At 35.7% G+C, this 26,738-nt stretch overlaps 1 protein-coding gene across 1 annotated transcript in view; it reads left to right on the top strand.

Moving 5' to 3' along the window:
• The window catches only part of LOC117993281 (mucin-3B), a 106,773-nt gene that overhangs the window by 75,891 nt on the left and 4,144 nt on the right, over window positions 1-26,738 (top strand). The window contains exons 2-17 of the mRNA XM_069506664.1: window positions 523-588; window positions 1,815-8,774; window positions 10,325-10,503; window positions 11,274-17,319; window positions 17,461-17,595; window positions 17,678-17,940; window positions 18,351-18,480; window positions 19,067-19,213; window positions 19,692-19,811; window positions 20,403-20,548; window positions 21,045-21,155; window positions 22,481-22,611; window positions 23,927-24,023; window positions 24,621-24,681; window positions 25,339-25,492; window positions 26,641-26,691. Coding sequence (XP_069362765.1) covers window positions 523-588; window positions 1,815-8,774; window positions 10,325-10,503; window positions 11,274-17,319; window positions 17,461-17,595; window positions 17,678-17,940; window positions 18,351-18,480; window positions 19,067-19,213; window positions 19,692-19,811; window positions 20,403-20,548; window positions 21,045-21,155; window positions 22,481-22,611; window positions 23,927-24,023; window positions 24,621-24,681; window positions 25,339-25,492; window positions 26,641-26,691 — 14,797 coding nt within the window. The remainder of the gene's footprint in view (window positions 1-522; window positions 589-1,814; window positions 8,775-10,324; window positions 10,504-11,273; window positions 17,320-17,460; window positions 17,596-17,677; window positions 17,941-18,350; window positions 18,481-19,066; window positions 19,214-19,691; window positions 19,812-20,402; window positions 20,549-21,044; window positions 21,156-22,480; window positions 22,612-23,926; window positions 24,024-24,620; window positions 24,682-25,338; window positions 25,493-26,640; window positions 26,692-26,738) is intronic.

Raw genomic sequence — 26,738 nt, 5'->3', positions numbered from 1 at the left:
GTCAGAATTCCACCGAATTAAAAATCAGGCACTTTCGTCATACAGCCCAGATGCTCTGTAGAAAGTCTCTAACCAAGGTCATATGAAATGAACTTGTGAAACTATCGCGTAAGAATTCACACTTTATAGTCAACTAGCTTATGCCCGCGATTTCGTCCGCGTGGACTACACCCTATTTTACCCTCTTAGGGGTTGAATTTTCAAAAATCCTTTCTTAGCGGATGTCTGTAAGCTGTGCGTTGATAGATCAGTCAGTCAGTAAGCCAATTTTTTCCTTTTTAGGGTTCCGTACCTCAACAATATTTAAAATCCCGTGGGAACTCTTGCGTTTCAAAGGCACTTTATATTTTTACAGTTTGAACGACTTGCGCTCCGCTTATTATACGTAGATGTATGTTAGAAACTTTCACGCAAGTGCCTACAACAACTGTACAAAATCTCACTTCAATCTGACAATGCGCGAACGCATAGAATATAAACACACAAACATTGTTATTTATATTTTCTATTTCTTTGTTACAGAACTAGACGAAAATGAATCGATAGATGTATCAAGGATAAAAAGGGAAGGGGTCCCGGAAAACAGGGGTGAGTAATCAATTTAAAAAAAACCTAACTTTATTTCTCTTGTAAAAACTTTTGCTTGCGTTATTATAAGTCCCGCAAATTGCTAATTCGCGTGGCCGCCATTTTAGTGACTAGACTGAAGTTTCGAGCTGATGTATTTTTACTTAAATATACGTCAAATGACGTCATTTCGATGTTGATGAGAAATGGTTCCAGCGCAACAGCAATTTGCGGGACTTATATACTTGATCTCTATTTATTTCTAAAACTCTCTTTATCTTATTATCTTTCATCTTTGATTGTTGTAATCTACTTACATATTTCTTATTCTATAACTTTTAACATTTTATTCTATTGCCATTGCAATTATTTACTATCTAGATTTTTTGTAAATTAGAAATGACTTTAATAAAGTTGACGATTTAGTTGTATGGCAATTTTTTTTAATGCAAAAAAATGGTTGGTACCTAGTATAAAAAACGTCATTGTCATATATTTCCATATTCTAATATTGCAACTACAGTCATTTTTTAATGAAAATATTACAATAAAACTTAAAGCTAGTCTTATCTAATTACTATACAAATCATGCCCGCGTGCAATAGTGCCAAGACTACTGACTGGCTGCATTTCCGCGCTGGACAGTCAGGCTGATCCGTGGCGCAAAAAATGAGCCAACCGTTCTGTCACCAGATGAGGCTATTAATCGCGGTGAAATGTCTCGTAAAAATTATAAAAAGAAAAGAAGAAACTAGAAACATTATTTTTATTAAATATGTACCTAGTCATATCAAGTATACATATTTTAATGGAGCTAATTTGACTGTACAAATCTCTAAACTAAATTGATGGTCTAAAAATAGTAACATAAATCCTTTTTCGCAAGAAACATTGTATCTTTGAATTTAGTTAAAAGATTTCTTACAACCAAAATAGCACCACTATGTCATATGTATATGTTTAAAATAAGTATTGCCCGTAACAAATCGTCAACTTCAGCATTGAAGTGAAAGTTGTACAAATTAGTGCTAACAAGTATGCAAAATATCAGCTATCTCTTTTTAGCATCTAAGTATTCTATTCTTTCTGTATTGCGTAATTAATTGTATGTTTTTTCTTTCTCTTTCAAATCTAATCCCCGGGTCGTGGTCAACTCCGAACTCCAATGGACTTTGTAAAATATAACGCACCTCCACGATATCCTACCCACGACTGACGCAACGATGACTGGCACGTTTTGACGATAGACTTGACAGTGCTGCTCGTTAATGACCAGAACCGAAACGACTATAATACGAAGATTGGCCGATACCACAGCGTCAAACCTCTTATCGGGCTGTTGACGTCTACGGCAAGGACTTTCATCCAAGATGGCGTTACAACTGAGTTCGCAACTCAGATCCTAGGCACCACCCTAGACAACGGACGTATTTACGCACAGCTCCTCACTAAATCTTCATTAGTACTTTATAATAAGCCGTCGAATGTTGACGATCCTATCATTGTAAATCCAACTCGAGTTCATTCCGCTTTCGATGGAGAATGGAACGTCAAGCAAGATTTAGGTATTATAGATCCAGACAAGTTCATACTCAAAAATACCGACTACTTAGCTCCTAGTAGTAAAATGGAAATAGTGTATGCAAGCAAACCTGTACTGGAGTCATTTAACTTTTGGAACCCTCCTAGATCTCTTGATTATCAATCAGAAAACCAAATATATGACGAACCTAGTGCACGCAAAGCTCAACCATACGATAATGAACCAAGATTCGAGGTATATAATTATCTTGACGGTCCAGCTATCGAAAGTGAGAAAAAAACCGAAACTCAGCGTAATATTTTAGGTAATGCTAATTTACTACATCGTCAAAGTAAAGCATATGAATTAGTTACAGAACCAATTCAAGTTGATTCTAAAGTTAAGGAGGATGTTTTAAACGAATCTAATATTGTTAAAGTTAAACCTGGTTATGATTTGCCTACATTTACGATTAAAAACGAGTTTTCACCAATATTTTATTATATTGATAATGTTGAATCTCGTCGTTCACCACAACAATCTTTACCACAAACGAAACTACCCAAAAAGTTGTTCGGACATAAAAGTGAACCACGTCCGAAGAAAACCTTTACTTATGCTGGTTTTGCTGATTTCACAACAGTAGTAGGCGATACAGTTATAATATTCACACCTAATACGGAAACTGTTCGTCCACCCAATCCAGATGAGGTTAATGTTTTTCCTTCAGCTAAGCCTGTTGATAAGTTAGCCACAAAAATAACTTTTTTATCAGCAGATATTCCTGTAGCTACATCTACTTTCAAAGCTCATGAAGTAAACACGGTAACTAAATTACCAACCACCGGTAGCGATGAAAATAGGTCGGAAAAAGCTTTGTATAATGATGAAGAAAGTTTGAAAAAAGTATTATATGAAGTTGATGACAAAATTCCAGATACTATTAGTGTTCAGTATAATAATGGATTTGAACTTAATCTTGATGTTATACAGCCCTCAGAGCCTGTTTTTACAACTACAGAAAGTACTGCATACACTGAAGATTTGGAAGAAAAATCCGTAAAAGAATTTAATTTCCAAGCAACAGATTCTTTAGAATTTTTAGCGCCATCTGTGACTACTCGACTTGGTGACGAAGAGTCAAAAGAATCTGCTGTGACTGAGGATAACGTGAGACAAGTTTTCACAAATTCTGAAGAAGAAACAGAAAATACGGCTTCTGAAGAAACTGAAAAAGTACAAGAAGAAGAGGAAGAAGTCCAAGAAGATGAAAGCACCCAAGAAGTAGACACTGACGTACAAACTACAACTGAAAGTGGACACAGTGATGAATCATATGAAATTGAAACTACCACGGAAAATAAATATGATAAACACGAAGAAGTGTATTGTTCAAATGGTCTTGAAACACAATCAACTATGACTACAGAATATAAAACTTTGACATATTTGACAACTTACTTCATACCTCTGGAGAGTACTGAGACTACAACTTCTATAAAATCTGACGTTGTTGTGGAGAGTAATGTGGGTTATATCACTAATTACGTTTGTCAAACCGATCTAATCATTGAGCCAACATCAGTTATACCGATTGAAGCTAAAAATACTGAAAAAAGTAATACAGAACAACCAGAAGTAGTTTTTCATAGTGACCCGCCAAAAGAAACTGAATCAATTACTGAAAATCCTGCAAAGACCACAACACCCATGGAAAAAGACGATGTGATTAACATACAAGATCAAGAAGACAAATCTACAGACACGGATAAGAATAGCGAAATCATTGTTCCACAGAGTGACTCTTCTCCTAATACTACGACTGAGCGTTCATCAACAAGTCAAAGTCATATCGAAGTGTCTGTTAGTACAGAACATACTCCAACTGAGAGTTCTAGCTCTGAAGAAGAAGATGCTGAAAATGAAATAGATCTCATCTATAAAACTCTATATACTACATATACATACTTTACTACTTTCTTTGGAGATCAGACTTCCAGTGTAGCAAGTCATAAATCAGTTGTTACTAATATTATCACGTCTACATTAGACTTAAACAAACTTGACCCTTCCTTGCTTAGTGCCTTTGATGAAGATGAAATTGCTCCCACAGGTGTAGGAATAGGCCGCCCTACAGAATCTTTTGCAATTAATAGCATTATTGATTTAGTAAAAAATAAAGATGTAATTGAATCTGTGGAAATAGATAAATCGTACAGCACTCAAACGCCAACTCCTAGCCTGGGAGATGATATAATAGCAAGTATAAAACCAGATACTGTTAAAACATATTATACGACATACACTTTTTTCACAACGATTTATGTGGGTTCTGATGCCAATGTTTGTAGCAGAAGAGAAGTTTATACTAATTACGTCGGTCCCGATGAACTGATTCCAACAAAAACTAATCCACTTTCTGCTGAAAGTACAAAAGCTCAGTTTGATTTCAGGAATTGTAAACAAGTAAAAGGAATGTCACCCCAAAGTATAGATGATAATTCGTCTGTCGAAAGTAGTATGTCAATGGAACAAAATCATTTGGAAGAAAATAAAGAATTAAAGGAAGCTACACCACAACCAACACCTATCGAAGTAGATATGTTGTTCAGCGTTGAATCTAATCCACTCTCAGAAAATTCATTCGTTACCGACGTAAAATCATCTTCCTCCAAAGGGGAATCCAAATATTTGGATAATAATAATGTACTTGATGATCAAATAAGCTCTGAGAGTAACATAGATGAAATATTACCTTCCCCCACACTTTTATTACAAACTAGTTACACAACATTTACATATTTTACAACAATGTATATTGGAAAGGACTCTAGCAAAGTAAAGAGTCGTTTAGAAACTATCACGAATGTGGTAACCGAAACTATCACACCAAAAACAGAACCTGAGGAAGAGAACAATCTACCTATCACATATTACACTACTTTTACGTATTGGACGACACTTTACAAAGATAAATCAACCACAATTACTAGTCGTGAGGAAATAGTTTCTAATGTTGTTACTCCAACAGCTCAGTCAATTCCTACTGTAAGTCCTATTGATACTTCACCTATAGATATTGTAAGTATTTTGCCTCCTAAGGATTTAGAAGTAGAACTTAAACCTTCCTTAGTAGATGACAGCTTGGAACAGGATGATGGCAAGGCTACATTCTTTACAACGTACACTTATTTCACCACATTTTATGCTGGAAATACATCTATAATAAGAAGTAGTTTAGAAACTGTCACAAATATTGTTGACAACACAAAGTTAGTTGAAGATAACCAGTTAGGTAGAAAAGTTGCAAGTGGGTCCATCGATAAAAACCTTATTCAGGATATTGGAGAAAAACCACAAATAATTCCCACAAAAGTAAAAGAAGAAATTGTTGCAACCAAATCACCAGATCCATCAAATGTATCGTCCACAGTTTTACAAGGAACTTATATTGACAACTTATTCGCTGAAGTTAAACCAGTCAATAATAATGCGCCTAGTCCGGATACAGAGAAAAAGATATTGTTTTCTCAAGTTGCAATCATTTCAGGTAATTCAACAGTTGTTACAGGTGATAATAAAACTTTAGGAGAGGGGACAAATACCACCACTTCAACATCTACTACGACTACAACCACGGAAGGCTCTGTTATAAGTCCAACTCCGGAAGTAATACAAAGTTCCGTGGCTGAACCAGAAACAACAACTGAAACACTGCTTGAAGAAGATGTTGAGGAAGACGATCCTAATTCAAAAAAGAAAGGACGTCTTACTTTTTCTACTAAGAAACCGTCTTTTACACCAGTTATTATTCCTTTCGCTTCAAGAAATAGACCTACATTCAGTCCAAAACGTCTTCCTGTTCCAAATAGTGCAACAACTATAACACGTGCAGATTTTACTCCAACAATTACTGCAACCCCGACATTAAAATCTGTTAGACCTACTGGTAGTTTTAATGGTAATCGGAAGGCGGCTGCGTCACCTGGTTCACAAAGCCCAGGTAGAAGATTTTCTGGAAGAAGCAGTGCATCGGTGAATTTGTCAGCAAATATACCAGCTTCAAGAGCTGGAGGTTTCCCTAGGGGAAGCATTGCTCCAACATCAAGAAGGACTGGATTTAGATCTAGTTCCCTTAGAAGTAATAGCTTAGATTACGCAAGCAGATCGGCAATCCCTAGAATCCGACCCACTGCCTCTTCTAGATTAAGAGGTAGCCGACAATCAGCGTCTGTATCATATACCCCAGCTGACGAATTTGAAACGTTTGCAACGCAACAAGAAGAGACCGCTACCGAATCTTTAGATGAAATAAATGACTTTACGAATAGACAAACTACAAATAATCCTTTACTTAGATTTAGAAGGCCACCTGTTGCTAGGCAACCAGGTACAGCTATATTACCAAGGTCAACTACACCATCATCTAGACGAAGTCAGACTACTCGTGGACGCACAACCACAACTAGGCGGACGACTACTCGGTCGACTACAAACCCTCTACTATCTTTGCGTAGACAAAGACCTAGTAATGCTTTGTTTCCCAGAAGAAACCTATTTAAACAACCAGAACCTGACCCAGTGGAACAAATTGTTGAGAACGAACAGAAAGAAGAAGAAAGCGAAGAGCTTTTAGATGAAGAAGAATTCGAAGAAGACAATGATTATGAATCATCAGATAGGAAAGAACAGCAAGTTGCTACTCCCTCTACGCCATTGCTAAGAAAAAATTCAAATACAGTACAAATTAGACCGTTTGCATTTAAGCGAAGAACTAAGCGACAGGTAGATTATGGTAATAGAAAGTTCACTAATTTTCGGAGACCTGGAGTTAAACCTGCAAGTACACGACGTCCTGAACCAGAACCAGAAACTGAACCACCAGCGCCTCCTCCACCAAAGCAAAAACCAGGAAGATATAATTCAAGACCTTCAGTAAACAGTAGATCAACAACAGCTTCAGCGCCTAAAGTATCTCAACGACAACCTTTTATCATTCGTGGAGAAAGTAGATCGACGACTACTTCTGCTCCACCTTACAGAAGAGGAAAGATAAGAACCTCATCCAGAACAACTACCCTTTCATCAAGACCTAAAGCTCCTCGATTGACTGGAAAATCCGCGCAATCTTTAAGATCCAGCAAAGCCACACAATCCTCTCGCCCCACAAGTAGATCTCGATCTCGTACAACAACAAGCAGAGCATCGAGTAGACAAAGGAATTCGTTTGAAAACTTGAGTGGTGAAAGATTTAATAAATATGATAATATATTAAATGACGGCAAAATCACAATTACCCATCAGATACCAATAGAAGTCACCATTCCTGTAGTAAACGGAAAAATTACAGAGTACAAAAATGTTTTAACAGCAAAAGCTAGCATAGAAACATTATTACTCAATCAAGTGTCGACATCAATTGGACCTATTGGGAACCAACAGTTAGTTCTTGCCTTAGAATCGACAGAATTAGGTGAAAACGGTGCAACTAAAATTACTAAGTTTGTATTGCATGAAACTCCTACAACAACAGTTATTTTTACGCCTACAACAATAAGAGGTCGCAAAACTTCTTATTCTCATGTTTTACCAAGTACTGTATATAATGTTGAACCTGTAGTACAAACAGTTGCGCCAGAAATTAACGCAAATGTACCGTTGGCTAATTTATTGCTATCGCAACTTCTTTTAGGTAATCAGCAACCTGGGATTAACCCTCTTCTTGCTCTACAAGGTCAGGGATTAATACCACAGCAACCTGTAGCACAAACGCCTGTTACCGAGTACAAAACTAGAGCTACAACCTATGTTACTACCGTAACTGATGCTAGAGAAACAGTTCTAACAATTACATTTAGAGCCACACCTATAGAAACAACAATTGTTAATCCAACAACAGATGTTATAACCGCCACTGAATATATAACTGAGACAGTTGTCACTACTCCAACCGTATTAGCACAATCTCCTCAGTATAATTCTCTTCTGTTGCCATTATTACTCCAACAACAGCAGCAGCAGCAGCAACAACAACAGCAAGCTCTTTCTTTACAGACTGCTAACCCCTTACTAGGATTATCTCAATCTGATCTTAGTTTATTACAAAACAATATCGTGCCAAACAATAATTTGAACAATGACATTTACAGTAATAGTCCAAAACCAAACATATTGACAGACTTTAGTAGTAACGAAGACTTTTCTAATGATGGTCAGGATAGTGGTGAAGACATTCCACCTCCTTCACCACCACCCGCACGAAGAAGGAATAAACCAAGAGCCCCTAAGCCTGCTCCAGCTGCTCCTAAATTGACTAGCATAGTAACGTTGTACGTATCTGGCAGACATCCTGGAGAATTCAGCACAGTGCTATCAACTGTTATATCAGATGATACCCAAACGGTTAGGAAACGAGAAGCGATTTATTATGAAGATGTTAAAATATTGCCATCTATTTTACCATCTATAGATCAACTTGTTAGTTCGCAGGGTGATACTTTGGTAGATAATTCTATTATTTCGAATATGGATAAATACTTAGCAAATCCCCAAATTGAATCACAAACTGAAACGCAAAGTTTAGAAAGTGTAATAGGAAAGTTAAATGATCATGTTAATTATGATACCTCGCCGACTTTTGTTGTAAAACTAGCAACCCAGTCAACGCTTAGAGATTCAAAACAGAGTTCTGTTGATGAGGTGTCGTGAAGTCCGAACAATTGGTTAGGTAATGTAAAGATTTAGTTATTTATTTACGTTGTATCATAGTAAGTTAACTATGCATAGTGCCTTATAGTTTTAGTTATTAGTTTTAAGATAAAAATACTCTTAATAGTACTTGACTTTGTAGATAGGGAGCTAAATGTGTTAATATTTTTTTAAGACCACCAAAAATATTTACGACATGTTACCATGATTCGAGTTGTAATATCGAATAACACACATTCTAGGTAACCTTTATCTAATCACTGCCTAAGAATAACTCATAAAATGTAAGTTGTATGTAAAAAGAAAATTATAAATATCTTTTAGTACTTGACATTGCTTTGATTTGTAAATTGCAAACTACGACTTAAAATGTTAAAATAATAAAATTTAAAATCAAATTTAATGGTTTCATTGATCTACAACCCAATCAACTTAAGTGCTTAATAGAAGTCAATTCAGAGTTTTATTTAAATTCGAGTAAAAACTAAAAATTTCAAAGGGGAAAAATTAAAAAGGGAAGGAAATATAAAAAGAAAATGAAAGAATGAATATTGGAAGAAAATTAAACAACAAAAAATAACAAGTTACTTTATAAGCTCGGTTAAGTAAGGAAACTGGAGACATTTTAAAATTAACATGACTTGACAATACTGGTAAAGCTGATGAAGTTACTGATGATGACTGCTTGACAAATCGGACACTCTTTGAAGATCCAAGATTCCAGTATGATGGTTCTATTCCCACATTTTGCGTCACCAACCATCTTGGGAGGTGAGTTTGAGTTACCTGTTAATTACCTTTAATAATAAATAAACATTTAGATGATCTCTTTACTTTACCATGATATTCTGTTCTATTTGCAGTTCGTTTCTGGATAGTTTAATAACCTATAATTTTTTGTAAAATCATGCGTTTTATCTTATTGATAATAAGTAATCTAGACCATCTAAATGTTATGTCATTTGTATAAAGTAGTTATGCTTACGTTTTACTTAGTAAAGTTGTATATAATTAAAGTAGAAAAATATTATATCAATTAATGTCTAAAAATAGATCGTATCTGTTATTTTTTTATACAGGAGATCTATTTCAGACGATAATACTAATTAAAAAGTCGTTATTTTCGTATCTATATTAATATTGTTCATCTCATTCTTGTTCAAATATTCCTCGACTATAATGACTTTTACTTCATAATTTTTATATAACACCAATAGGTATATTAAACTTACCACCATATTAATAGATATATTATCACTTTAATTTAATAATCACATATTTGCATGCATCTGTATAAGCATATACTAACGGGAGATGGCAAAATAATCTGACTAATTCTAATAACAAAAATATAAATCATCTAATAATAGAGCATTATTTCATATAATATGGGTAAAAACTAATGCTCAGAATAATACTTGTACAAATAATTTTATTTTAATTCATTAAAAGTCATATTCATAGTTATAATAGAATATCAGAAAATTTAGGTAGAGGTTGAAAATAAAATTGTTTTCAAAATTTCAGCATTCAATACAAATGCCATAGTGTACGACAATTCACCGTGGAGGCCTGGAAGAGAAATAGATATGGAACAACGATCGGCAGAAGATGAAAGGAAAATAAAAAATCTAGCCACAAGAATAATGTCTAACGGTGTTGAGGTTTTAGTAAGAGATAAGAGTGCTGAAGGAAAACAAGAACAGGTAACGTAATTTTTAAAACAATTTTAATCGGAGACAGCATTCAGGTAACTTCTCTTTCTTTGATAAGCATTTGATCGATATGATTATTATATTTCTTCTTATTACTTATTATGTTAATGCAATCATTGCACTAAATTGTTATTTCTTTTCTCAGCGAAAACTTAAACTTATGCACTTAGCTTCACTGAAACCGTCAAACAATGGAGTCAGTTCGACGCCACCGTTTAAGTCGTTACTATCGTCAGCCGTCGCCACTGTCGTCAATCGGCAAGAAATGAGCGCTTTTTTTCCATTGCATCATCTTATGCAGCATAATTACATCATCAAGACGTGTATGACAACGTACACTTACTTAACGACCGTCGTTCAAAACAAAAGAAGCGCTGTGTCCACATTTGAAACAATAGTTTCAGTTGTCACTACAGAGTCACTTACGAATCTTTACGCCACAGACGTTTTAGCCGATATAAAGCCTTCAAAAGTAAGATATAGATTTTGGAACCCAATGTAACTGTAACTTCCTGGGTTCTAAGGCCCCCCCAAATATTCTCCCCGTTACTTAAGAAACTGATCACCACCATAGTGCCACCCTAATTGTAGTGTTGTAATTTTTAGTTGCTTTTTAACAATGTCTCCTTTAATACTTATCCCTCAGTGACATATTATTATTCTAATGTATATCGTATGGTTTAAGAATGTGATATAAATAATTCATGTAGATAAATCACATCACTACACACTCTATAACAGGTAATATTTTATAATTTCAGACCAAATATATGGAAGTCAAAACAATTCAACCCTCAGCTGCTAATATGTATTTAAATAATAATCCGAAATTAGACAAACGAATAGATAATGAAGGAGAGCACAATTTTGATCTGATTCAACCTTCTGAGATGAGTCATCCTTCGTGCACAACTTCATGTACTTGCAGCCACACAAAAACAGAAACTCTTAAAACGAAGTACTCAAATATAAAGCGATCATCTAGTCCAACATCAGATAAATATCACACGAAGAATACTAAATATAGTGGCACAAAACTGGACGTACGACCAACTCATAAAGAAATCCTTGATAAGACGCAATATCGTCCGTACGAATACGACACCAGCACACAAGCAGCGCCAACTGATAAAATTGTAGAAAAATATACACAGGTTACTGATTATTTGGATGATAAGGATACCAATTCAGTAGAAACAAGTGATCTCTTAACCAATGAACAAGCCCCTCCAATATCTCCTCCTAAAACCAATAAAGTGCTAATGAATGTGACATCGCAACAAGTCAAACCAAATAGACCGCCAAAAGTTAACAAAAATAAGTTTGTTATGGCAGAACTTATAAAATTGGGTTCTCTAGGAATTAAAGGTTTATCACAGCTGGCACCTGTAATTGAAAAAATGACAGGGGGATTTATGAAAAGACAAGAGCCAAACAAGACAACGACAACAACAACAACGACAACTGTTAAGCCAATAACCAAAATTACTTCATACACTGCAAATAAAAGGGTTGACAGTGATGTAGATTCTAAACATGGAAACTTTCCAATTTATATTCCAGTAGACGAAATGGAAACTTCTGAAACGCAAGTAGCATTTACAAATGCTACTTTACATCAAAATTTTGCATGGGCTGCTGAACATAACTTAAGAGGAAATTTTGTTAAACCAAAAATAGTACACGAGAGTCCTTTGGTAAATGGTGGTATACCTATAAGTCCAGGTGAAATTATAACAGCTAACTCTGATGTTATTGTAGGTAAACCTGCCGTAGGAGGACCATTGACTCTAGCTGCTAGTGGCATAAAGTTGCAAAATCCCGTACATCCACCGCCTATAGATAGTATTGTTGCAAATAATGAACATTATATAGTAAAAGAAAAACCACCACCTCGTCAAGCCGTGAGTACAACACATGCAGACGACTCCTTTGATTTGAGACCTCCTGAATTACCGAAATTGAACTCTAAACCAAACAAGAATTCATATCGACCTCTAGAAACTTATTTCGATCAGCAAATCTCCCACGTGACATCATCGCGTATGCCAGTTATGACACATATAAATAACGACCATAATAAATATCCAGGTTTGAAAAAGAATAATGGCCCTGTTTTAGTTAATCATGGCAGGCCAGCGTTTTTGGACTTTACACCATCTTTAAATAAACCTATGGATACCAGTCCGATAGATCATTCTGTTAATTATAGACCGAATTCAGATATCAATAAAGATAATGATATACCCGACATTCCCGACAACAGTCCAAGCTCCTCTGAAATAGTTAGTACAAAAATACTTACTGATGATAAATATCAAATTGTTGATAGCCCTGATAATATTAACAGACCATTCCTTGTTGATATACAACCTTCAAAAGTTGCTAATGTGCTCATTCCTCATGGAAGCTCCACAGCAATTGTTTTTGCAGGGTCATCCGAACCACATAAAACTGGAGATTATGTCGATGATCCTTTGCCTTACCCAGAACCAGGATATTTTGGAAGTTTTAGTATTGATGCCCCACATATGACAAACGTGCATAATGTTGTTCCAAGTAATAATAATTTATTCATAGTAAAGCCTAATGGACAAGCTACCACAGATACATTCAAAAATAAAATGCCTTCATATCAAGATATATTAACAAGCAAAGAACATAAATTCAAGTTTAGTGAGAGCAAGCGGCCAAAAGATTTAAATAAATTGCCTCCACCCACAAGCAATCAAGCATCCCACATTCAAGTAGGGCCTAAAATAACAGTTTATAATCCAGAGCAATATAAAGGGGAATTTGAAAAACAACGTCAATCAACGCTTAGTAATAAGCATATAGAAGAAAAAGAAAAGATTGATAAAGAATACGAAAATTATCTGGCAGTACCTCCACCTCCACCAAAACGGCATTTTAATCAAGAGAATAGGTATGACAAGAATAAAGCGTACCATCACCAGCAACTACCAGTTATTCATTCAAAACCTGTACAAGACAGCAAAGTATTTTTGAACATCCAACATCCAGTATCTAATCATCTTCCTCCTAAAGTGACGTCGGAAATTTATTTTGCTTCACAGTTTCCAAATAGTCAGCCTACTCCAACATATACCTTTAAAATACCACAATCACCTACTGTTAATGGTAACACTTACTCTCAACTGCCTAAAATAAATAATCAACCACATAAAACCGGAACTTCAAATCTTGTTTCAAATTCTTATATCGTTTCTACGTCTAATGGTGCAGATCCTTCTATAATTGGTAACAACCTAAAAGAAAATACTTATACAGTTACTTTGAATACGGCTACTAACGTAGCTAGTGACGGGAAACCAGGGCACGTTATGGGGTCAAGTATTACTGTGCCAATAACTACTACTTCCCACAACGGACAAATAAATGCAAATATACCAATTGGAACAAATTTCGCAATAAGAGTAGAAGATGATCCGGCAAAATATGAAAGCGTCGCTTTACATGGGAAAAGGCATCCATCACTTAACAACGATGAACACGTTCATGTGCCATTTAATAATTTCAATAACTTTAACGTAGATAGCTCATCATTCAAACTAAATTCAAGTAAATCGATGACTAATATTCAGAATAATGGTAAAGATAAACATGTTAACAATGAAAAATACCCATTTATAACGTCCTCCATCAACAGTCATGCTAACTTCCCCATGATGAATGAAGAAGTACATTTGCACACAAATTCAAACCCTGTTATAAATTACGACGATAATAATAAACATATTGCTAAACAGAATAGGATACCACAACCGAAGCAAAATATTTCAACCAACTCCCATGGGTGGTATTCAAGTATTCTAAATGAAGGAAATGTGAAAAATATTGTTGTAGAATCAACAACTAGAAAAAATATTCCTTTAAATTACGATATTAATAACGACAGTGTACCAGAATTTGGGGAAAAAATTGCAACCGTTGGAAAACCTCCAGCAGAATTTTGGAATCAAAAAAACAAGCAATCTGTCAATAATTTTGGAGTGGGTAAACCATTCTCGAAGCCCAAAGAAAATCGAACACCTAATGTATCGGCATTCACTATTAGACCAAATTACATTCCATCTATTTATGGTGTACAACAACCGACTTATGACATACCAGTGCGAGATAACAGTGACGAAACAACTACAATGAAAACTATATATCAAAGACCTCAAAATCCCATAAAACCGGTTTATGAAACGGCAGAAGAAATATACGATGGCGAGGAAGAACCAGAAACAGTTGGAGATGGTGAAATTAGCTCCGAATCTATGAGTGTGCCATATGTAAGTTCATCTAATGAAAGAAAAAATAATACGTATGGCTCTGGTCTGGTCACAGTATCACAAAACATCAATTCTCCAAAAATGGATCAAAATAACAAGAGTGTCCAATTAGTAAACTTTAACCCTGGAACTCAAACAGAAAAACCGTTTACTTCTTATAACAAGACCAGTTTCCAGTCTAACAATATGAAACCAGTTAATGAAAATCTTAATATTTATATGAAGCCAAGACCGTTTACAATTCAAACAGCAATTCCGCTTGATAATCAGCTGCAACAACCGCATTGGCAAATAAACCAGTTACTGGAAAATGTAACTAATAATATGTCCTATGAAGATAATTTCGAATTAAATACGGGCGAAGTAGTAAAATCAACGTCTACTAGTAAACCGACTTATACAAGCAATCCATATTTACGGCCTGCAAAACCAGATAGTGGAAATAAAAACCATTCAAAACCTCGTGATCCTGTTCTTTTGAACAGTACAAGAATAGTTAACGAATCGAATATCATTACATCTACAGTACATATTAAAGATAAGAAACCGTTAACTATAGAGATCGATGAGAAATCTACACTTACATCATTTACAGTTTCACCTCAAACTGAATTTAATAGTACATCTAGCGAAATAGTCGACCTATCACCTCCACCACCTAACGTGGATCAAAACTACAAACCATCTAAGTTTGATGAAATAATGGGTATGAGTCCTCCACCTAGAACATCATCACCAAGATACCCATCGAAAGTAACACAAACACCTAGACCAGTATTACATATTAGGACACCCCCTCCCTACAGGACTCTACCACCAAGAACTTCTGCTCCGCGACAATCATCACCAAGACCTGTAAGGAAACCTATTAATAGAGATGAAGTGTCAACGTACAGACCAACCTATGAAATCAAAAACAAAATCAAGAGGCCTAGCTATAACTTTAATCAGCCGTCATCAGTTTTGCTGCCACCCCCGAGAGAGCTGCCGTCCAAAAATGTTCAAACAGAAAATATTCAAAAACATACTTCAGTGTTGTTGCCTACTACAAGTGTTATTTTCCCAACTCCTTTGTCTTCCAGTTGGTTAACATCATCTAACATAGGATTTTCTTCAAGTTTTAATTTTGCACCCACATCCGTATATTTCCCAGAAACTATATCACAATATCAAGACAAGCCAGATATGATGTCCTCACATGACTCTTCAGAAAATGTTGACAATTCTTATGAATATGAATTATCGAGTGAAACCAGTGACGTTAGCTATGAAAATCCTGTGACAGAAAAGAAAGTAACAATTGTAAAACAAATGAACAGAACTCAACCCTTAAAGAATGTAACCAAAGTGCCTGGTGCTTACTTCAATGATGGCAGCTTTTTATCCTCAGAATCTAGTCAAGAAGATCCTACTAAGAATAAAGTGAAAGTTATATCTATGGGAAATAAGAATCGTACTCGTAAACCTTATCCTATTCATAATGATGACAAAAAATTAAGTACCAGCAAATTTAAACTTCCTTCGAAAACGGTATTACTCATTAAGCCCTCACGAACACTGTCTCAACCAGAGGTCTCATACCCACCAAGAATTAGCCCTATAAAGAATATTATAAGGCCTTTACCTTCTAGACCATTAGCGATTTTCCCTTCGAGTGTTATAGAAAGTTCTGAGGCTAACTTGGAAGAAGACTTTATAAGGCCAACGGAAGTTTTGAAAGATATCGAAGTACCAACTATACCACCAGAAATTACACCTGTAATTGAAAAGACAATTACCTCTACTTTGACAATTAGCAAGGATATATTAGATGCAAATATAAAGCCAACTCATCACGCTGGAAATGAAGTTAAAATATCAGATGAAATTGTGCCAACGAAAACCGAATTTAAGACAACAATAATCACTTTGACCAAAACACTATCAGAACCACCTCAAACAGTATCAAGCATTGGCTACGTTAATTTAACACATACCCTAACAGTCACACACACGGAAACTAGTTTAATAAGCAAGTCAGAAGGAGCGGTTACTCAAACCTTAGTTCTTACTAACACTCATACATCTACGATAGTCGATGTGGTGACTGAAATATATACTGAAGTTCAGCCCACTACGATTGTGGAAACAGTAACTAAGCATATTCCTATTCATCAAGTGGAAGCAACGCCAGTTATTCCTTCAGCCACTAGTACAAATACGAAGATTGCATTGGATGACATAGGTATGTCATCAGAAGAGAGTGATAACTTTATTATAAGAGATAATGACGTCACTGAGAACATTCAAAAAATTGAAGAGGAAAAAGACAACGATACATTCTTTGTAGTTATGAACAAATCTCAAAACGGTGGTAAAGTTACACCTATTAACACAGACGTAGAAACAGGTGACTATGACGGCGTCACAAGAAACGAGCAAGTAAACAATAATGGTGTATCACAAGTTTTGTTTGGGGAAATATTGTTGGCTGGAACGCCTTATCTAGAAACAATTAATGTTGCACGTCCAACCGGCAAGTATTTTTACACACCTTAAAATTAAAGTTTAAATATTTTACAGTTAAACTACTGCATGTTCTTAATAAATATAATTAGAGTTTTAATTTTTATTTGATGTAAACCTAAAAATGCATTTTTTTTTCTAGTTACTGGTTATGGTAAAGAATGCCAACCTGACTGTAAGGCTTCTAGAAACGAACGGTGTCAGAGAATTGATGGCATAATGAAGTGTGTTTGCAGACCTGGTTTCGCTAGGATGTTCCCCGATAGACCCTGCAAACGTAAGATAAATTAAGATAAAATAATTTCACATAACTGATAATTTCTAGTTTTAGATATTTCATAATGATTTTGTGTTTTCAGCGACATACACATATTCAGTAAGACTAGCTCTTGGCTCACAAGGCAATGAACGACTGAAGTTCCAGAAGAACTTGTCAGATAACTCCAGCAAGGAATACCATACTCTAGCCGTTGCGACTCACGAAGGCATCAATAGAATGATTATGCAATCAGACTTAAGAGATGTCTACCATGGTGTCCATATAACTGGATTCCACCCCGTTGATATGAGAACGCCTAAAGGTGAATTGTATGAAGGGGTTATAAACGATTTCTATGTTCAGGTAAGAACTGAAACGAATTTACGAGACATTTCACCGCTCTTAATATCCTCATCTGCTGACAAAAGGACTGGCTCATTATTAACACAAAGAATCAGCCTGGCTGTGCAACGCGGAAATGCAGCCAGTATTCTTGGCAACATTCCATGGCACCTTGGCATGATTTGTACAGTAATTAGATAAAGCTAGTTTTAAGTTATATTGTAATGATTTTAATTTCAAGAAAATATGTGACCGTGGCATTGTGTAAATTAATTTGTTATTAATATTGTAATTGTAAATATTGGCAAAACTTCTGATCTAAAAAAGCTGATGGCGACCTTTTCCACAAATAAAAAATTTTGAAGTTATATTACTGAAAATGCACCACAAAAGTTTTTGAGATGTTTTGATTCATCATTCATTTATTCCAGCTATCTGACAATGCTCACGAGAGCAGGCTTAAAGAAGTCATAGAAAAATATCTAAGAAACAATAACTATAGTCTTGGTGGAACAGAAGTACATGCCGCAGATCAATTGATGGACAGATTAAATGTTAGCGGTAAGTATCTTATTATTAATGTACTAAATAATATAAGCTATTTGGGTTGAAACTGGACTGAGAAGGAGAAAAAAGGTTAAAGGGGAGGTCGAGATACCAAGGACTTAAAAGATTAGTACTTTATCGAAGCGGCATTCAAAAACTATATCATCTGATTTCCCTCTAAAGAATGACGTCACTTGTCACTATAAAGATACTAACCACAATCCACAGGATAGACATAATCATGCTGATTATATAAAACAGTATAACAAATACCCACTTCATCATCACACCCGTCGCCAGCTCACTACAGAGCACGGGTCTCCTCTCAGAGTGAAAAGGGTTTTGGTCATAGTCTACCACGCTAACCATGTGCGGATTGGTAGACTTCACACATCTTTGAGAACATAGAGAACTCTCAGGCATGCAGGTTTCCTCGCGATGTTTTTCTTCACCGTTAAAGTAAGTGATAGGTATTTAATTTAATGCTAGCCTTTTCCGCAGAAGTATAATGACCAGTAATCAATAAGCCAGTTTAGAGATGTACACAACAAAACTAGCAAAATTGTTGTTTTAAAATCTAAACACCTACTTACTTTTCCAGATTTTGACGAATGCGTCAGCACTCAATTCCACGACTGTTCTGAGCACGCACGTTGCTTCAACCTTCGAGGAACTTATACATGCAGCTGTCTGGAAGGATTCGCTGATCTAAGCGTTAATACTTTGTATCCTGGGAGAATTTGTTCTTGTAAGTAATCAAAAAGCAACTCAATATTAGCATTCGTGTCTTGATCATAAGTTTTTTGCGTTCACTATAATAACCACATCGTCAAAAAGTTTTTTTAAAGAGCAACCGCCGATATTGAATCAGTTCTTAAATTATCATCAGTAGATTCAAAAGTTTTTTGAAAAAAATAATTAGTTTATTTCTTATTCTATTCTAAGCTTTAACCAGTAAAAATGATACAAGGTGATTATTTTTAAGCAATAAAATTAATCACCTTGTATCATCTTTGGCGATCTTGAGCTCTCTTGCCTGCAATCCTGCCTGCTCTCTTGCCTGTAAAAAAATACAATTTCCTAAATTGAATTTCGAGTAACAAAAATTCAACATTATCAACCGATAGACGTCAAGCACTGAAAAATTTTGGATGCAGCTCATCCAATTTGGATTCGGTGGTTAACCTCTTTCTCGAAATTAATAAAAGATACTTCTTTCCTTTCAGCTGATGCCGTAGGATGTGGCGGCTGCAACTACCACGGCACTTGCTTCGAACGCGAAAGTGCCATGTTCTGTGAATGCTTCAAGTGGTACGCTGGAAGAACATGCCAAGTCAATCTCAAAGGTAAGTTCTGCAGACTTATTTCCATCCAAGGTGAAATAGGTTAAATTTCAATATTGAATAGATATTTAACGTAAGATTCCTATTTCTTCGCTGGTATCGTGTCCTAAAACAATTTTTCTTTGGATCATGAGAATTTTATTTTTTATAAATTACTTTCCTGGGTCATCTCTTGTCAACGACACCACTTGAGGACACCACGTTTACAGTTATTTTTGGTAACGACACCACCGCCGACTATAAAGGTTCCTGGTGGTGGTGTCGTTATCAAAAAATGATGGTACTAATCTGGGATGGACCGCATCCCAGAGATTTTTTCTTCCAACACCAGAATCTGTCTCTCAATAGCTTCCCTTATCAGCTGTTTTAAGAGTTTACAGCTCCTATTAAATTTCTCCTTATTATTAGATGTTTTCTTAACACCAAAGTATGGTTCTTCATTTGTGCTAGTGACGGCATGGTGATTTTGTCTGTTTTATTAGTTTCCACCATCAGTTCTTATATACTAGTTCGTATCCCCAGATTACAGAGAAGTTAGTAGTATCCTTCAAGTTTGTTGATTTGAAGCTAAAACAGCATATTTATGAATTTCAGCGGTGCTCATAACGGTGACGGTGATAGGCGCGGTGGTCGTCCTGGTGGTGACCATCTGGGCGTCGAAGCGATGCTGCTGCCAGCGAGGCCCGGCCACGCAGACCTTTGTGATTGGCTGCATGCAGGGAATGCCTAGCTTACACCAGGTATATCTTTAACTGTTTCCTATTTTGTTTTACCTTTCCTTCTTCTATATCTTTCTATTATTAGCTTATTCGGATGCTGGTCGTGACGTTCTGGGTTCTGGGTTGGGCAAAAAAGTTATTGGGTTTTCTGTCAAGAAATTCTATGTAGCAACCCAGAATCGGGAAGTTGGACGGTGTTATACACCCAGAACTCAAAGAGGGCGTAAATTATCACCTTACCTCTCAAATGTCTCAAGATTGGCCTCCGTGGCCGAAATGCAGTCCGGAGGAACGTTAACGTTACCGTCGAAAGTACTCGCACTAACGGAGTTTTCTGCAATCTGCACTATGTTAAAAAGTTTCAAGATACAACCGTCGGCTCAGCTGGCGCTACCGAGCGAACCACCACCGCTCGGTGGGAGATCTCCCTTTGGTACGGTTGAGCCTACACATCGCTCCCATACAAACATAATAATATATTAGATCACCAAACATTAAAAAAAAATCTCTTTTTCAGGGTAATCTTCCATCCAAGCAAAGAGCTGATCGACGAGCCCTGATTGCGGAACGAGAAGCAGCTGAAACGTGTAGTGTACAGAATACGTCTATACCTTACATACCCTCCAAGGTAAATAATTACGAACAGAGATCCAGTCGCTGTTGCCAAACTCAGCAATGGAATCATCATCATTATTTGCAATTTAACTACGCCTGCTTTATCACAGATATAATATCTTCTATATATATAAAATTCAAAGTCCTGACTGACTGACTAACTTATATATCAACGCACAGCCTTAACCGCTGTTCCTAGAGATATGAAATTTAGAGAGTGTTTTCTTTGTAAAGAGTAGGTATCCACTAAAAAAGTATTTTTTTTTAATCCAATTTTAAAAGTAAATAGGGGATGGAAGTTTGTATGAAAGTCTATCATTATTTAAGTTACATGGATGAAAATTCTATCATTTTTAACCGACTTCAAAAAAAGGAGGAGGTTCTCAATTCGTCGGAATCTTTTTTTATTTTTATTTTTTTTATTTTTTTTATTTTTTATGTATGTTCCCCGATTACTCAAAAACGCCTGGACCGATTTTGAAAATTCTTTTTTTGTTTGAAAGGGTATACTTCAAAGTTGGTCCCATTTCAATTTGGTGAAGATCTGATGAACATCTTCGAAGATAGATACTGGAACTCCTCAACGGATAAGAGTAAATTGCTCGCGATCAGTGTAATAGCTTAGTAAACAGTAGATTTTTAACCAGTCATAGCATAATTCCATGGGGCCACTAAAAATTGTGAAATAAAATTTTTTACAAAAAAAATAAAAACCGACTTCGTTACATAAACACTAAAAATTGAAAAATAATTTAATTTATTACCGAATATATTATGTATACAAGAGTTAATATAGTTCCATAATAATATTTTTTGGGGTCGGTGCCAATGAGGTGCCATTGTGGAGTCCCATAAAAATATGAAGTCTAGACGATTCGCGCAGCTAAAGCTAATTGGCACCGGCATCAAAAAATATTATTATGGAACTATATTAACTCTTGTATACATAATATATTCAGTAATAAATTAAATTATTTTTCAATTTTTAGTGTTTATGTAACGAAGTCGGTTTTTATTTTTTTTGTAAAAAATTTTTTTAAAGTTACATGGATCAAAATTGGTAAAGAATAAAAAATACGTATTTCACGATTTTTGAAAATTCTACTGCCAAGGGAGTTAAATAAGGGATGAAAGTTTGTTTGAAAGTCCGTCATTTTTCAACTTATTTCCATGACAATTGATTAGATTTTCGGTTACAAAAGAAAAAAGTACGTAGGTAGGTACCTCATATAGGATTTTTGAAAATTATACCCCTACTTCGATCTAAATTCCACCCGAGCGTAGCTGGGGCGGGTCAGCTAGTTATGTTAATATAATTTGTCTCTTTATCTTTTTCAGCAATCTCGTTCCCGCTCTACGTGCAGCAAGAACTGCGTGATATCGGACCCCCCTGCGCACGCGCCGCCCCCACCGCCCGCGCCTGCGCTTATGATACCCCGTGCAAGATTACACCCCGCGCACTCGGACAGGTAACTACGGGCCAATTACTTTATTTGTCATAGGAAAATCTCAAAAATATGGCTAATTCCTCAGTGCTCAAAGACAAAAGTTTTCGAAAGGTGCGTATTGCCAGTGATGGCATATAAAGATCCGAGACATGGTCACTAACTATGGGCCTCATATAAGCTCAGAGACACTCAGAGGGCGATGGAAAGTGCTTGGAATTTCAAATAAGATTTACGAAGAATGTATTTACGAAAACAATCTGAAGAATTTTATATTTGCATAATAATTATATGACATCGTATCTAAATAAAGGTCTTCGCTTTAAAAAAGAAGATCACACTACGTGATCAAATAAGAAGTGAGAATATTCATAGGGAAACCAGAGTAACTGACAGGTCAGTGGGTTGTGAAGCTGAAATGGAAATGGAATAGTTTGAAAAACGGATAGACGTTGGGGTCCCAAGGTTGGGTCCCAACGACGTCAAACGAATCGCAGGGAGCCCAGTGCGCCGTAAGACCGTCGCGTGTGAGAGTCCCTACAAGAGTGAAGATACCTACATCGAGCGGTGGATGACTACCGGTTGATGATGATGATAACAGTCAATTATGGTGAAGCAAATTTTCGCAGTTAGGTACTAAGTATTTTAACAATTTGACAATATCCTTTCTGCGTATATTCAACATAATGCCATAAGGCAAAGGTTATAAGTCAAATCTGACCACGCAGATTGTACGAATAAGATTATTCATGGCATAAATATTCAATGACCAAAACTGACCGTGATTTGCTAGTCTCGTTCGACGACTTTCATGTTCAATGTCCATATGCGGCTCACGGACGTGACTTTAACACTTAAATAAACTTATATGATAAGAACAGAAGGCTTTTGGACAAGAAGTTGACAGGAATCTAATAATTAAGATTTCTAAAAATATTGATCCCATAATTTTCTTAAGCAAATTATGGTAACATCAAACTCTAGACTTAATTATTGTGAGCTGACTTTAGATTATATTATGGAACTAGATGACACTGATGATGGACTAGATGACGATGTCGACTTAGGTTCTTAATAAATATCCCATGGGAACTCTTAGATTTTCGAAATAAAAGAGATTTCCTATATCACTCTCCAGGACTTTAACTATATCCATGCAAAAAATCATGCAGATGCGTTATTTCACTTTGCAATTGCATTTTATAATATGGGTATTGATTAGAATAATTATTGAATTTCATTACAAATAAGTTGATTTAAATTCAGAAAAATATATGTTTTTTCTGGATCAAAATCAATTCGATAGCAATAGTTTTATTTTATCATTTAATGTCCACAGTCGAGATAATCTCGCGAGGAAGAAGAGTGCTGAAATCATCAGCGAAGCGAAACTTATCAGCTACTTGGAGTCGGGGGCTACCAATGTTACTGAAGAAGTAAGTGATAATAATATTATACCTGTAACCCAAGAAAGACTTGTTGAAAAAATCTTTAAGATGAAACATATCATCAACAACATCATTAATTAAGTTCAAAAACCTAATCCTAGATCCCCCAAATAGGTCAAAGCATTACACGAAGACGAGTGGCTCATGCTTGTGTTTAAATCGTATCAGTATAAGTAAGGTACACTAAATGTGTGCGTTTGCGAGCGCTTGTTCGCGACTTCCGACATGCCCAATGCCCGACACGCACAATGCCCATGTAAACGACGTTCTACAAGTAAAGTCAACTCGTTTTCGTGAATTGCAAGAACTGTAAATATAGCAAGGTTATGTAAAGAGTAAAGCTGTAGATTAAATCCAACTGATAATTTCAGGTCCAGCAGTGCCTAAAAAAGAAAGTTTGCGTTTTTCATGATGCAATTTTTATAAGCTTCGTTGCTTTAGTTTTAAGTTTGCGTAATAATTATCACCACTATATCTTACAAATAAATCCAACAACTGACTATCGAAAAGAGTAATTTATTAGGTACGTATTTTGAATAAATCATTTGACTTTGAATATAAAATCATAACATTTTATTATTGTAGATGCGGAGAAAACACAGCGTTGAATCTTCGTACAGCGTCAATAAAGAGAGGCCTAATAAGGGTATGTGGTTATACTCGTTATTATCTTTATATGTAAACGAAAAAACCGACTGACTATCCGTGGAATTTCAACTATTGACTTTTTAGGGCCCTGTTGGCACCCTTCGGGTACGGAATCCTAAAAATGATCTTGATTTTTATTGAATTAAAGAAAGATAAATCTTAATTGTTCTATGGAAAAAAATAGGTTAAAATTGTCTCATTTTGTCCGATGACGTCAAGTACTACAGAACAAATGGAACTTACCCCAACTTCAGAACTTACAACAACAACTTTAGAATGTGTCCGGATTCCCGAACGTTGTCTTAAAGCTACTCTACAACTTGTTTCATCATCATGATCAACCCATTCGCCGGCTCACTACTGAACACGGGTCTCCTCTCAGAGTAAGAAGGGTTTTGGCCATAGTTTACCACGCTGGCCATGTGCGGATTGGTAGACTTTGAGAACATTATGGAGAACTCTCAGGCATGCAGGTTTCCTCATGATGTTTTCCTTCACCGTTAAAGCAAGTGATATTCTATTAATTAAAATGCACATAACTCCGAAAAGTTAGAGGTGCGTGCCCGGGATCGAACCCCCAATCTCCGATTAGAGGCGGACGTCCTGACCACTAGGCTATCACAGCTTACAACTTGCATAAGATAGTGTATTTCAGGTGCGCTCGTGTCAGCTGGCTTCAAAGTGTCCACAACAGTGCGTCCAGACGAGAACTCTATAAAGGAAGATAGAGATGACGCTTCGTCGGTGGACAAGACTGATTTGGAAGCGGAGATGTCTCGCTTCGACACCCTTCGTAAATATAGTAATAGGTAAATATAAATAATAAAGAATGAGAATATAAATATAAGAAATAATAAAATAATAAAATAAAATATAATATATTATAAAATTCATATAATTACAAATAAAATATAAGTATGTACTTATATTTTTTTAACATACATATACCTACATACATACATTATAAAAATAATAGAATGATTTTGGCCGATTATCTAAATATATAAAAGGAAAAGGTGACTGACTTAACTACATAAATTTCAACCCCCTATTTTACTCCTTTAGGGGATGGATTTTCAAAAATCCCTTTTTAATGGATGCCTACGTCATAATAGCTATTTGCATGGCAAATTTCAGCGCGATCTGTCCAGTAGTTTGAGATGTGACAAATTTAAAATTGACGTCAAAGATCTTTTTACCTATCTCTTTGCTATCATCAGTAACGGCATAGTTTATTATTTAAATCTATATGTGTATATATATCTATGTAGTCTTATGTATGTCTATTATATTTTATCTGTATGTATTAGTGTATCAATAATATGTATTTTATATTCTTATTATACCTATGGTTTAGTTTATTTACCTATTGGTATTTAGGTTTATTTTACACCACCTCCCATTGTCCATTTGTTCGTTTTCTCCCTAGCGTTAAGGTTGTCTGGAAGAGATCGCTATTTAGCGATAAGACCGCCTTTTTGTACCTACTTATTAAGATTTCTTTTTGTAACCTGTCATTTGTGTTTCTGTGGTGCAATAAAGTATATACATACATACATACATGTGCGCTGATAGATCAGTCAGTCAGTCAGTCACCTTTTCCTTTTATATATTTAGACTAGCTTATGCTTGCGACTTCATCCGCGTGGACTACACAAATTTCAAATCCCTATTTCACCTCCTTAGTCATTGAATTTTTAAAAATCCTTTCTTAGTGGATGCCTACGTCATAATATCTTTCTGAATGCCAATTAATTTCAGCCCGATTCGTCCTGTAGTTTGAGCTGTGCGTTGATAGATCAGTTAGTCACCTTTTCCTTTTAGATGTAAGTTTTCTTTATAACGCCATTATGAATGATTTTTGGAACTTCCATTCAGTGATGTCGGTACGGACTAGTTGAAACCTAAATATACTCTTCTGATAAGTGATAAGTGATAACCATTATCTTTTTTGCAGTCAAGAAGACATGTCCGAATGGACGGACGCAGAGCGTCGTATTGGTGAACTGTAAGTTTTTTCATGCATTTACGAGTAATCTATCGCAAGCCATTGTG

Source organism: Maniola hyperantus, chromosome 23 (genome assembly GCF_902806685.2).
Source record: "Maniola hyperantus chromosome 23, iAphHyp1.2, whole genome shotgun sequence".
Taxonomy (NCBI): domain Eukaryota; kingdom Metazoa; phylum Arthropoda; class Insecta; order Lepidoptera; family Nymphalidae; genus Maniola; species Maniola hyperantus.
Note: the sequence above shows the minus strand (reverse complement) of the source record. Positions and strands in the feature narration are given on the sequence as shown.